This window comes from Ostrinia nubilalis, chromosome 25 (assembly GCF_963855985.1).
Source record: "Ostrinia nubilalis chromosome 25, ilOstNubi1.1, whole genome shotgun sequence".
Classification (NCBI taxonomy): domain Eukaryota; kingdom Metazoa; phylum Arthropoda; class Insecta; order Lepidoptera; family Crambidae; genus Ostrinia; species Ostrinia nubilalis.
The window spans coordinates 8310045-8322602 of NC_087112.1; the positions used below are offsets into that span (position 1 = coordinate 8310045).

At 35.5% G+C, this 12558-nt stretch overlaps 2 protein-coding genes across 2 annotated transcripts in view; one reads left to right on the forward strand and one right to left on the reverse strand.

Annotated features, from left to right (window-relative positions):
• Positions 1 to 12558, reverse strand: part of LOC135084243 (uncharacterized) — a 739141-nt gene that overhangs the window by 297731 nt on the left and 428852 nt on the right. The gene's annotated exons all lie outside the window — the stretch shown is intronic.
• Positions 3159 to 5981, forward strand: LOC135084240 (uncharacterized). The gene is made up of 6 exons (XM_063978996.1): positions 3159 to 3187; positions 3415 to 3659; positions 3887 to 3940; positions 4340 to 4492; positions 4967 to 5053; positions 5437 to 5981. Exons 2-6 carry the CDS (start codon positions 3422 to 3424, stop codon positions 5625 to 5627), a joined length of 723 nt encoding a protein of 240 aa, XP_063835066.1. The 5' UTR covers positions 3159 to 3187; positions 3415 to 3421; the 3' UTR covers positions 5628 to 5981.

Here is a 12558-nt window from a genome sequence, read left to right on the forward strand (position 1 = left end):
AAAATAAAGTATTAAACATTCTGCAGTAAACTTACTTACAGTCGGCTTTATGGTAAAATGGTAAAGCGCACGTCAAAAACTGGGTAAATTGTAAAGCAAACATCAATTTGTTCAACTAGTGTCAAAGTATTATTATTGGTCAAAATGTGAAACGTCAAATCTTCTAATGCTCGTTTTCACCATCAATCCCTCCCTCATTTTTAAGTGATCCCTTTGAAAACAAAATTCCTGTTACCATAGGGGTCACTTAAAAATTAGGTATTGATGGTAAAAACGGGCATTATTCTCTTACTCATTACTCTCATACTCTCTTACTCATCATTTTGTTTCTATAAATCAAAGTACACTATAAAGTCTTTGTTTTACATGCATTAAGTGCACAACAGGTATCGCGCCAAATATTTGCTATGAAAACCAATCGTTACATCATCAGGTTTTTATTCCTCTGTTGAAAATGTACTAGGTTTCTCAAACGCTCTCACTCGAACCCCACCTTTATCAGAAGCTACCCTAATTGAGGCTGCATTAAACGCTTATGTCCATATAAAATGATTTACACAGCCCCTGTCCTAACGAGGGAGACGTATACGTGTAATCTAGGGGCTAGTGTATTTACTTAGATTATATTTCATGTAGGTATTTAAAACTAAAACCCATAAGTATGTTACAAAAATACAACTTGTTTCGTTCATATTTCATTTTACTAATTTTCTTTCCTACATCAAAAAAATAATTTGTTTTCAAATTACTTCAAAAATATATTATTTTAGAACCGTACCAAGACCTACGCTAAAGGCATTAAATTCACAATCTATTAAAGAAATCTAAATTTTTATGTTACCTATTTTCACTATACCAAGTATTTTTAAAAGCCTTCAAAGCGATTATAAAAAGTAGCCGTCGAACGTCACTAAATAATGGAAAAACAACTTTGCGGTGGACATCTCAATAACTCAGTACCGACAGCAAAATAAGTGCAAAAGTGTTCATGGCGCAGATTTATTGCTGAGCGTTTTTGCTGACCGTCCAGCGAGTCATAGATTGTGGACAGTACTCATGGGAATAGGTTTGTTTTGCTGGCGCTACTTGTGCTTGTCTTTTTTTGTAAAAGCCCGGTCCGTGAGCACGTAGAATTTTGTCCAATGACCCCTAGCTACCCATCCTTATTGCTCGCGCGTAATTATATTGCTGTCGCGACTGTGCGTCTGGCACCCGCAGTGAGTGTGCGAGCGCGATAGCAACATAATTACGCGCGAGCGATAAGGATGGGTAGCTAGGGGTCATTGGACAAAATTCTACGTGCTCACGGACCAGACTTATAGACGATAATTTTAGTATAGTTCACTGACTTTGAGCTTACTCATAAAAAACTCATTTATTTTTGCGAATAAGCTTTTAAAAAGCACTTTTACACGTCCCAGTATTAACCCTACCACTGCTTCGGGACAATAAATGGGCCAGTGCTGAGAAGAAGCAGCGCAAGAAACTGCTACTACTGCTAGGGCACGGGACTATTCCCACCTGTCGTTCCCACCGCTGCAGTTCCTGTGTAGCCAGGATCTATAGCTGGACCGCCAATAAAAACCCAACCAGTGAAGGTCAAGTTGAAGTTTACTGCTAGGGTAATGTTCAGTGGTTGAAACGGGACTTTTTACAATTCACCCCTTATGGGGATGAATCTGGGGTGCAAAGATTAATGCGAGCGAAGCCATGGGCAACATTAGTGTATTAATTTTCATCATTTCAGCCACAGGACATCCACTGTTGAACATGGGCCTCCCCCAATGATTCCAGATTGACCGGTTGGTAGCGGCCTGCATCCAGCGCCTTACTGGAAACTTTATAATGTCTACTGTCCACTTTGTGGGTGGAAAACCTAGACTGCGATTGCATACCTACCTTAAGTATTAAATAAGTCCATATTTCAAACATTTAAGTAACTTTTAATACTGTATAAGTACCAAAATATTGGCAACAAAGGGTCACAATTTTAACCCCACTTTTAACTCCTAACCTTTCTCATAATACGTCCGAAATACAGTCACCAACCCATCACATTTTCATTGCAAAATAGCTCTTACCACAACGACATAAGGTGCTAGATTACCTTGATTTTCTGTCTGTATTTAACCCTTAAATGCCGGGCACTCCATCAAACCGCCGGAACCGGGCCGGAGCCGGATCTGTGATAACTCCGGAAGCCTTTTCAAGGTGAGTCACGTGACACCAGCTGTATGATACATCGCTGGGAAAATGTGTGGAAATTTTATTTATGTAGCAATAAAACTGCAATGGTTTGTGGGAGGTGCGAATACAAAAAAAAATTTTTTTGTTAAAAAGTTTGAGGTACCTACTTTGTAAGTGTTGATCCTGTGGGCTAGGGCTTGTTCTCATGTAGACATCCCGTTTTTTGCAGGATCCTGTTTATCAATAATGTTCATACCAGTGGGTAGACACTTCTCATACAAAAACTAGTCTCTATATGTAGCAATTGATATACAACCTTATCTCTTAAGCAATAAAGTGCATTTTGGATTGATTTCACTATAGCAGGGGAACCCGCGGATCAATACCACCATACTAAAAATAATTGTTAGTGTCCTTATGTTGGTAGAATTGTTAGTTTGACAAATGAAAAAAAAATGTCAGTCAATTGAGTTTGAGTTTTTAAACCGGCGAATTGATTCGTGTGAAGTTATTTTCTCAGATTTGGTGCAATATTACTGTAAATAAACTTTTCTGTCGTTTACGTTGAGTTGATTAAGTTCCTCCGTATCGGGCGTGATAAAGTTTGCTGTTCAGTGTTTTGTTTTTTGTGAGATAGAGACTCTTTTAAATAAGCTGTGTTTCAACTTCTACAGAAGTTTAAACTCTTATTTACTTTTCTGTTTAATGGGTACGTTATCTACTTACTTGAAATATTAGATCTATTACAAATCTATTTTTCATTAAAAACAACCCTATGTGATGAAAATGTAAATGTACTTTCAAAATTGGTAAATGCATGAACCAGGGCATTGACACTGGTTGGAGAGAAATTATAGGCTTTGTTTAATTAGTACCTATTTCATTTTAGGCTTCTACTGACAATGGAGAGTAGAAACAACAAGAAGTGCGTTATATGTAATAAGAGGCGAAGTCGTGGATCACCCTTACTTTTGAGTAGGTTTCCTCTGGATTCTGACCGGTAAGTTTCAGTCATTTATTACAAGATAATTTTACTGATTGTGTAAACTTAAAGGCTGGGATTAATATTTTTAATCATACAGTAAATAACCATAACCAATTTTTAATTTCAGTATTTTGTTTCGTACTCTGTAAATGAATTACATAACAATACTAAAAGAAATTAGTTAATGAATAAATTTCAGTTTGTTATTCTTTTTCTTTTCTAATAGGTATTTCTTATTTCAGTTGTCGAATGTGGGTTAAAAATGCTGGCATAGAAGACTTAGCATATGTACCTATTGAAAAGTTACACCAACTTAAGTTTGTTTGTGGTGGGCACTTCACTCCTGAATCCTTCAATGCCAAAGGAACTCGGCTGAAGAACTCAGCTATTCCAACACTGGAATTGAGCAATCCCATCTTGCCAGATGAAGTTTTGACAGAGTTTCCTCTTCATGTAAAAGACTCCAATAAAGAAAACCTCAAGACAGGTATGATGATGACTTCAATTATTTTTTTTAAATGTAATTTACTATCTATCAATTTTTCTGAATTATTTAGATGTCTAAATTAATTTTCTTTGGTTTCCAAAACAAACCAACCGAATGCAATTTAACAAGGTTCTTTCTTTGTAACCACAAACATGTGTTGTATGCTTATCAATAAATAATATATAATTTCAATTATTAATTATAAATCTATGTATACTTTGTTACAGTTCTTTATGATCATTCATATTGCATTCCAAAGAAGTCAAATCCAGTTGAACGAGGTATGTTTATCTATAATTATACTAATATTATAAAGAGGAAATATTTAATTGTTTGTTTGTATTTGATCGGCTCCGTAACTCGAAGCCAAGATAGCCTAAAGTGCGGGTTAGAACCCCACAGCTTGAATATTGTAGTAAACCCACTCGTAACACAATTTAGCTTAGAATGAGGTGTTGAGTTAGTAATTTGTGTAATACAAATTCTTCAAAAAAACTACCGGACCAATTTGAAAAATTTTAGGCAATCTACATTAATTAGCCAGGTCAGCTAGTTTAATAATATTTATAAGCTAGTAATTTTTAATGTGAGCAAGACATGTACTAGACTGATTGTACCCTAAAGTTGGGTAAGAACATGACATTTTATTACCCAATTCACATTTCATTATCTGCTTTCAGTTCCCCTTACAACTACAACTAAACAACTAAATTCAACATGTTTGGGAGCTGTGGATATACCAGATTCTGGTATTTCTGTGAAAACAACTTTTGAACCTCTTCCTTCTACTTCCAATGCACCAGAACATATGACCTATAAACCCATTACTCATGGTAAGTGTACAAACTAATTATTTACCTTCTAAAATATGCCTTCCCTCAAACTAAAGAATGCCACCCTGGATGCGTTCTGCAGTCTGCAGTCAGGTCAAAATGAACTTATATGTACAACATTCTAGGTCTCTGTACATTTTATATTAATGCGATTTGACTGTGCGGATACGAACAAAGTACGCAAAGCACACGTGACTGATTGCCTTAATATCACGACCACTTACAGATTGTCTTGACATACCCGCAGACCGCATCCAGAATGCAGAACATTAAAACCTCTAAATGCCTTTAATTTAATATTATGTCATTGTTATTGAAGGTGGGCCCACGCTTCATATTTTATGAGAAGAGCTATCATTATCCTGTCTTTGCATTTTTTTAAAACTTGATAATGATTGATTGATTTGGAAATAATATGTTTCATAAAACAACTAAATAAATTTTAAACTAATTAGCATATTTATAATATTTCAGATGATAAAAACATTTGCCATCAAGATGCACAGGCAGAAATATTAGTCCACAGTTATAAAAGACCTAAGAAAAACATTGAAATGAAAGGTAAGATAATAACATACCTAATTTAAAAAACTAAGTAAAATTGCTGATTAATTAACCAATATTCAATTCAATTTACGCCGTGTGGTAACGGCAGAGTAGAATACATTTGTCACCAACCCCTACTCTTCCCGCGGGTGTCGTAAGAGGCGACTTAGGGACTACACATTAAACAGAGAATAGGCAGCAGCGCTCTCTGAAAAACATCAATCTTTTAAACTGCGATCTCCAACCCGCCTGCCAAGCGTGGAGATTATGGCAAAACTCTCTACTATAGTGGAGGTGGCTCATAGTCCAGCAGTGGACTGTAAAGGGCTGTTGATGATGATTCAATTCAATTTGCTTTAATGTTGTTTTTTTTACTAATGGAAATGTTTTTATTACAGACACTTCATCAACATTTACAATTAAAGAGAAGATGTTTTGGCGACAGTTACAAAATGCAAAAAAAACAATAAGGAATATAGCGAAGTCAAGAGTGAATTTAGACAAGTTAGATTCGGAAGTGCTGACATCGTTAGTAAAGGATGTAGTGCAGAATAACAAAAAAAAGTCACAAGGAAAAATAAATTTATGATAAGATGATTAAAATATTAAGTTACCTTTTTCTAAGAAAAAGTTGTAAAATCATTAATGACAGCTTCGTAAAAAGTGAAAACAATTTTGCTGACAAAAGTAAAAAAGCACAGCAACAAAGCATTGAAAAGTAATCTTGAGGCTGAGGTTCGATCAGCTGATAAGAAAATTAAAGATGTTTATAAATAAAAATCCTATTTTTTCTTAGAAAAAGTTGTGAAACTAAAAGTTTAAAAAATTATCATTTCTGTACTTTGTTATAATATTCAATAATTCCTCATGCCTACAACTGCTATGTCATGTTCAATACTTATTGTAATATACCTATTTTATTTCGAAATAAATAATTTACGTTACAAAACTTCGTTTTACTTACACATAGTATAAAATAAAAATAGTAATCATTAAAATATTGAAAGTTCCTATACTAGATATCGATATGCAATTACAACCCTAGCAAAGTATCGATAATCGATAAGTTATTACGAACGTCACTAAAACTGTCAGAAAATAAGGCATTATGTTGGTAGCTCCGCCTGTAGTTTGTGCGGTTGGTAAAGATTTGCGGGTCGTTCTCTAAAATGCATATGTGTGCGTGAGCTCAAAAAATATCTATGGAGTGCCGTCTCTTACTCTTTTATGCTCTTTGGTTCATACGAACATCTCGTTCGCAGTGCACCGCAAAAAATCGATCCGTTCGAATTTTTAATTCGAATTTCAGACACATTATAATAATATGTACTATGTCATATAATGTGTTCATATGTCATGCGTATATGTGTGTGTTCATTAGGGTGGAGCGAAAATTTTTTTTTTACATTTGCGTTTGTGAATACCTCTTAAAAGTTGCATCTTGTTGCAACGGTTACGAGAAAAATAAATAAAAAAATATTGCGACCATTTTTTAGCCCTCTACTGGCTTTTGAATATTTCATAAAAATGAAAAAATAGGACTTTATTGCAAAAATCATAAATTACCTTAAAATAGTTTTTATTTGATAAATAATATATTTTTGTAACTTTAAATATAATATACATCGTAAAAAATAATTGTATATCATTATAAGCTTGTCATAAACTTAAAAAAATACATTATTAAAAGCGCCGATTATAAGCAAAACTCACAGTCAGCGCGTAACTTTGCAACTTGAACTGTTGACATCAGAATTAGTCCAGTTACCTATTTTCTTCTTTCTATCTTTGTCTTATGTCTTTATCTTTAGTTAACTGATATTAATCAAGTAGTTAGTTCGTAATAGCGTTGTCTAATTTTATTGTTCCAAAGTCAAAATAAAATCGAAATTAAGCACTCGTAGTGACCTATTTTGGGATCTCCTTATTTGTTTTGTACCTTAATCAGTGTTACCACTGAAACCTGTTTTTTTAAATTAGATAGAGTGATTCAAGAGGAAGGTTTTTAAGTACTATAATACATTACATTGTACCTGTGCGAAGCAGGGGCGGGTCGCTAATCGGAAATAAAATAAGAAAAGGTAAACAGCCCGTTGTATTTCTCAAATTTTACTCGAAACTAAGATGAAAACTTCTTAGCCTGTTGTTACGATACAACGAATAAAACAATTGTTAAAGTGTTGTTCTAATAAGTATTCACATTTCATTCGCTTTCCAAAACCAAAACAATCAGATAACTTCAACGCTAAACTACAGCAGTGGAAAAAATGCATACAAGAACTATTAGATAGTTTTCTTATAAATCTAGTAATTTGAGCACTTGTAACTGTCCAAAAGATGAGAGGTAACATTATTAGAAAGAGCATTTTCACTAGATCAGAAACGTTATAGAAAAATATCAACAGGAGCTTTAGATCAGATCAAGCAAAGCAAGCCTGAAATTGATTACATTATTAAAGTCTTTCAATCAAATGTTAAGAAAATTATTAAACCAGCTATTCAAAGAGTCACGTTTTTTGCACACCTTAAGCATCTTTGGTTAGCTTTGAAAAACAATTATGTATATCAGAGAGCTTGAGACAAATAATGGCAGCAAGAAAAGACAACAAAATACCTGGAGTATTAGAGCATTCAAAAATCCGAATTTAACCTTTCATTGATATGAATTAATTTTAAAATAGTGAATGTTTCTAAAGCAAAAGATGGATTTGGAAACAATTGAACGAGCAATATTATGACATCTTTCAATACCAATAGTTGTTGCAATGTTCTAATAGGCCAGTAGAATTAAACACAAAAATTGATTAAATCGGAAATAATTCCTACAAAAGATTTTTTTGCTTTAATGGCTTCATTGGTTGCCCATTAAGACTCTCCTAAGTTTTCGACTTCGACGGAGTTGTGCTTAAGTGGTGGGGGCCCCCGAAAGGGGCGTTTTTTCGGTTTTCCGGTTATACCGCGTAAAGGACTTACCCTATCGAAAAGTGGTCTTCATGACTGTTGAAGGGCACTTAATCCTGCATTGAATAAGACCAAATTCAAATGTTTTGGACAAACCGTTCCCGCGCTAAAGTTCGGAAAAGTAGAAAATATACGTATAATTAATGACCCTCTCCACGTCCAATGGCTTGTTATCCACAGGCTTCCAAGTCTTGAAAAGGGCCACCTCAACCAGTGTAACCCTATCAAGGCTTACGAGCTTGATGCGCCTATCCTTGTGCGTCCCAGCCGTTCCTTAACTGCGGTTGGTGCACCTCTTCCTTGCACTCTCCTGAACGACCCTGTGTTACCTACTGTGTCTGTCCCTCTTCCTTGCAGCCTCCTGCACGACTACGTTGCCTAGCCGTATGCCTGGTCCAAGGTTCGACGCCACAAAATCAACTTCGCACGCGTGAAAATAGTTTAAATACTATTTTCCGTGCTTGCAACATTTTTCTTTACTGCTTCGGCTCTATTAGTCGTAGAGTGATTGTATATATCCTATAGCCTTCCTCAATTTATGAGCTATTCAACACAAAAATTATTATTTCAATCAAACTAGTAATTCTTGAGATTAGCGCGTTCAAACAAACAATCAAAAAACTCTTCAGCGTTTTAATATGAACTTGTTGTTGTTGATTTTTGGCGTCAAACCTTAGACCAGGCATACGGCTAGGCAACGTAGTCGTGCAGGAGGATACAAGGAAGAGGGGCAGCCACAGTAGGTAACACAGAGTCATTCAGGTGAGTGCCAGGAAGAGGTGCAGCAACCGCAGTTAAGGAACGGCTGGGACGAACAAGAATCGGCGAATCCAGCTCGTATGCCTTGATAGCGTTGCACTGGTTGAGGCGCTCCTTTTCAAGACTTGGAAGCCTGCGGGTAACGAGCCATTGGACGTGGAGAGGGCCATTAATTATACACATATTTTCTACTTTGCCGAACATTTGCACGAGAACGGTTTGTTCAAAACATATGAATTTGGTCTTATTTAATGCAAAATTAAATGCCCTTCAACCATCAGGCAGACCACTTTTCGATAGGGTAAGTCCTTTACGCGGTATAACTGGAAAACCGAAAAAGCGCCCCTTTCGGGGGCCCCCACCAATTAAGCACAACTCCGTCGAAGTCGAAAACTTAGGAGAGTTTTAATGGGCAACCAATGAGAGCATTAAAGCAATAAAATCTTTTGTAGGAATTATTTCCGATTTAAAAGCTAATTCTACTGGACTATAAATAAAAATTTTAAAAAATCTAAATTTTTCGATTTTTCCATATATTTTTTCAATTATTTCTAATATTGATTTTTTGAATAAAACTTTTTTATTCATAAAATTTATTTACTATTTACAAAACGCCTTTAAATTAACTATATTTTCATTGTTCTGTTTAATAATACACAGATTTTAGAAAATTGCCATATAATAAAAAATAATTAAATTAAAACGACGGTAGAGGGCTAAAAAATACATTTTAAAAAGAAATTAAAAATATTCTTGTTATTATCTTGCTCTCATGCAACTTTTAGCAGGTATTCAAGTTTATTTACATAACTTTTTTTTTTAACCATACAATGACGCTCCACCCTAGTGTTCATATGTCAGTCCAGTTTTGCGGAATCCTGCATTACTGGATTGAAAACTGGATTGCCGTGGGATGTATCTGTATCTGTACCGTTGATAAACATAATAATGAATTACGAAGAATTTTAAAACCCAGAGCAAACTTAAAAGAAGGCAGAAAAGCTTTTCTTAGATTATAACATAGATTGTAGAACGACGGCTTATTATTAGGTATTTCAAATCACAGAATCCTATTTTTTTAAACTACAAACCTTACTAAACTAACAAACTATGATACAACGACCAAAAAATAGAAACAATGAACAATACCTTCCACCGCATTTATTCACATTTATTCACGCTCAAAAACTGTAATTTAACCCCTCAAGCGCCACTTGTACTCGAAAAATAAAAAATCTGGCAACTCAGAAACACAGTCTCCTTGAAACATGATAGCCTATTAAAAGTAATCCACTCATACTCGTATCCTTAGAGAAACATAACAACGTCCTAAATTATCTATCCGAGTGTACGCCTTACAAAGTTAATTTGTTTGCTACCAACCGTGAAATTTACAACGAGCAAGCGAAAGCTTAATATTATGGGATGGTTCTGAGCGCTTGACTTTGTAGGCATAAAACTGAGAGAGATTTTTTATAGAAGAAGATTTTTATTCTTGTTTTCTGTAAGCTGAGTGTGAGTTTACATTAAACATTTAGTACCAAATAAATATTTTTTCTTTCTTTAAACGGGCTCATTAGTTAGCGCGTTTAAAAATGTATGAAAATTTTAGTTTTTGAACGTTTCCCGCTAGGGGCGCTGTACAATCCGTCATACATTTAATGTCATTTTTTGACGTGCTCACTTGTGAGCGCGTTTGATGTAAACTCAAACTAAGCCCTCTGGCCACTTAAAGGTTAACGATTACCGAAGAAGTTTTATATACGCAACGAAAACGTAGTAGTAAATGTTTTTTTCTCATCTTTTAATACTATAAGCTGCCAATCCATTGCTTGATTCTCTTTAAAAGTGTTAATGAAAGAAATGATGCGCTTATTTTTGTTTGTAATGAAACGTCATTCCATCAATGACGTCTCATCGACTTTAAAGACAACCTCCATGGGCAATCGCTGTATTGGAAATTAATATGAGAGAGATATAAATTATAATGTTTCGAATTTACATGAATAGGTACTTACTTCTTTTCAAAGATAAAATAAGATTATGAAATGCAAAATTTTTGTCCGAAGACAAAATGATGTTTTTCGCTACGAAGCAATGGAAGGGTTAAAATAAATCTTGTAAAAGAGATTAATGCCTGTTCTCACCATCAATCCCTAATTTTTAAGTGACCCCTATAGCAACAAATAACAGGAATTTTGTTTACATAGGAGTCACTTAAAAATTAGGGATTGATAGTGTAAACGGGCATAAGCCTTGCTAAATAAATGATTTTGAATGTTCCTTCTGTACCTACTTACGATACTGTTTACTCTGTGCCATGGAAATTATGATTAGTTATTAGTCCGTCATTGTTGCGAGCCAACGAGCCGTGCGTGACGTCATTGCTGTAATTACTGCTGCATTTAGGACAATTTCGATCGTAAGCTAATTGCAATTCTTTTTTAGGAATGTGTCATCTGTAGTGCAGTGGACGTTAATGGGTTAATGTTGCCCAATTCGCGGGATAATTATAAAACCGGTATTTATTTTTATTTAATATTGAAGAAAATTTAATTAATTTACTTAGAAGTATAACCGATATTTGTCCAGCAGTGGACGTCATTTGGCTGAAACGAACGAAAGAACGATAACCGACATAGACACAGAAATCTCAGAAATTTCAAACCTGGAAGCAACATAGACTAGCCAGGCGCATAGACTGAGAGACAAGAGAACTGATGACCGTTGAGGCAGAAGTTACCACGACCACAGACTGGAATACAGGTAGAAGTTCTCAAGTGGCGACCACGGGCCTGAAGACATAGTGTATTATGCAGGCCTCTAGGTGGACCGACGACCAGTGAAGGTCGTGGGAAGCACCTAGATTAGGCAGCACAGGACCAGTCATTGTAGAAATCCTTGGAGGAGGCTTGGATCCAGCAGTAAACGAAGACTTTCGGTTGAAAGAAACGATTAATTAATTTTTATTTGTAAGAGCAGAATATAATTATTAAGTACAAGAATAAACCGAGAAGCCTATTAAAATTTTCCTTCGTCCGAAATGCTGGCCCGCACTGGAACGTGTACCAGCTTATTTGCCCGTTCTAAATCGCCGGAAACATCGTTACGGTAAAGCCGAGTGCTCACCGTAGGAATCCACGCACGACTATAGTCAAAAATTAGTAGTAAGTTCTAAATACATTAGTTGCCGAGCGCGAGTTTGAATTTCGAATGGTTTTAGGCCATGTCCAGGAGGGCGAATTCTTCGCGCATAGAATCATACGCCAATACATTGCGTACACAAGCCACGCGCGAGTTGAAAATTCAACTTGTACTTCGCGGCGAATTCGCCCTCCTGGAGAAGGCCTTAGATGAATTCGATCCATATGCGATGAAATAGTTTAGATAGGTGTCTCCTGGCTGGGTCTGTTACCCATTGTCTTGCTAATTCAAAGTACACTGTAGCCGGAAAGTCAGTTGTGGTGGTCGGGTGGTCCACCAGCAAAAATGTTCTAAAATATTTTTTCTTTCTCTCAGAAAAATATGATTTGAACTTAATATTTTTCTGTGACCGTAACGTAACGGTATACAATAAGATAAGGTAAATAGTTCAACAAACGATCAAACAATAAAAAAATGTTGATTATGAGTGGCATTAAATCTAAAATCAACGATATATCATGGGAGCTTGTGAGATGTTGCTAGCCACGCCCACAGCCTACTTAATTATTCTTCAAAACTACTTAATGAGTGTTACTGCTCACATTATACTGTGTACCAGAGCACACTCAAGGGAGATCTGGCTCTTATTTCGCTTC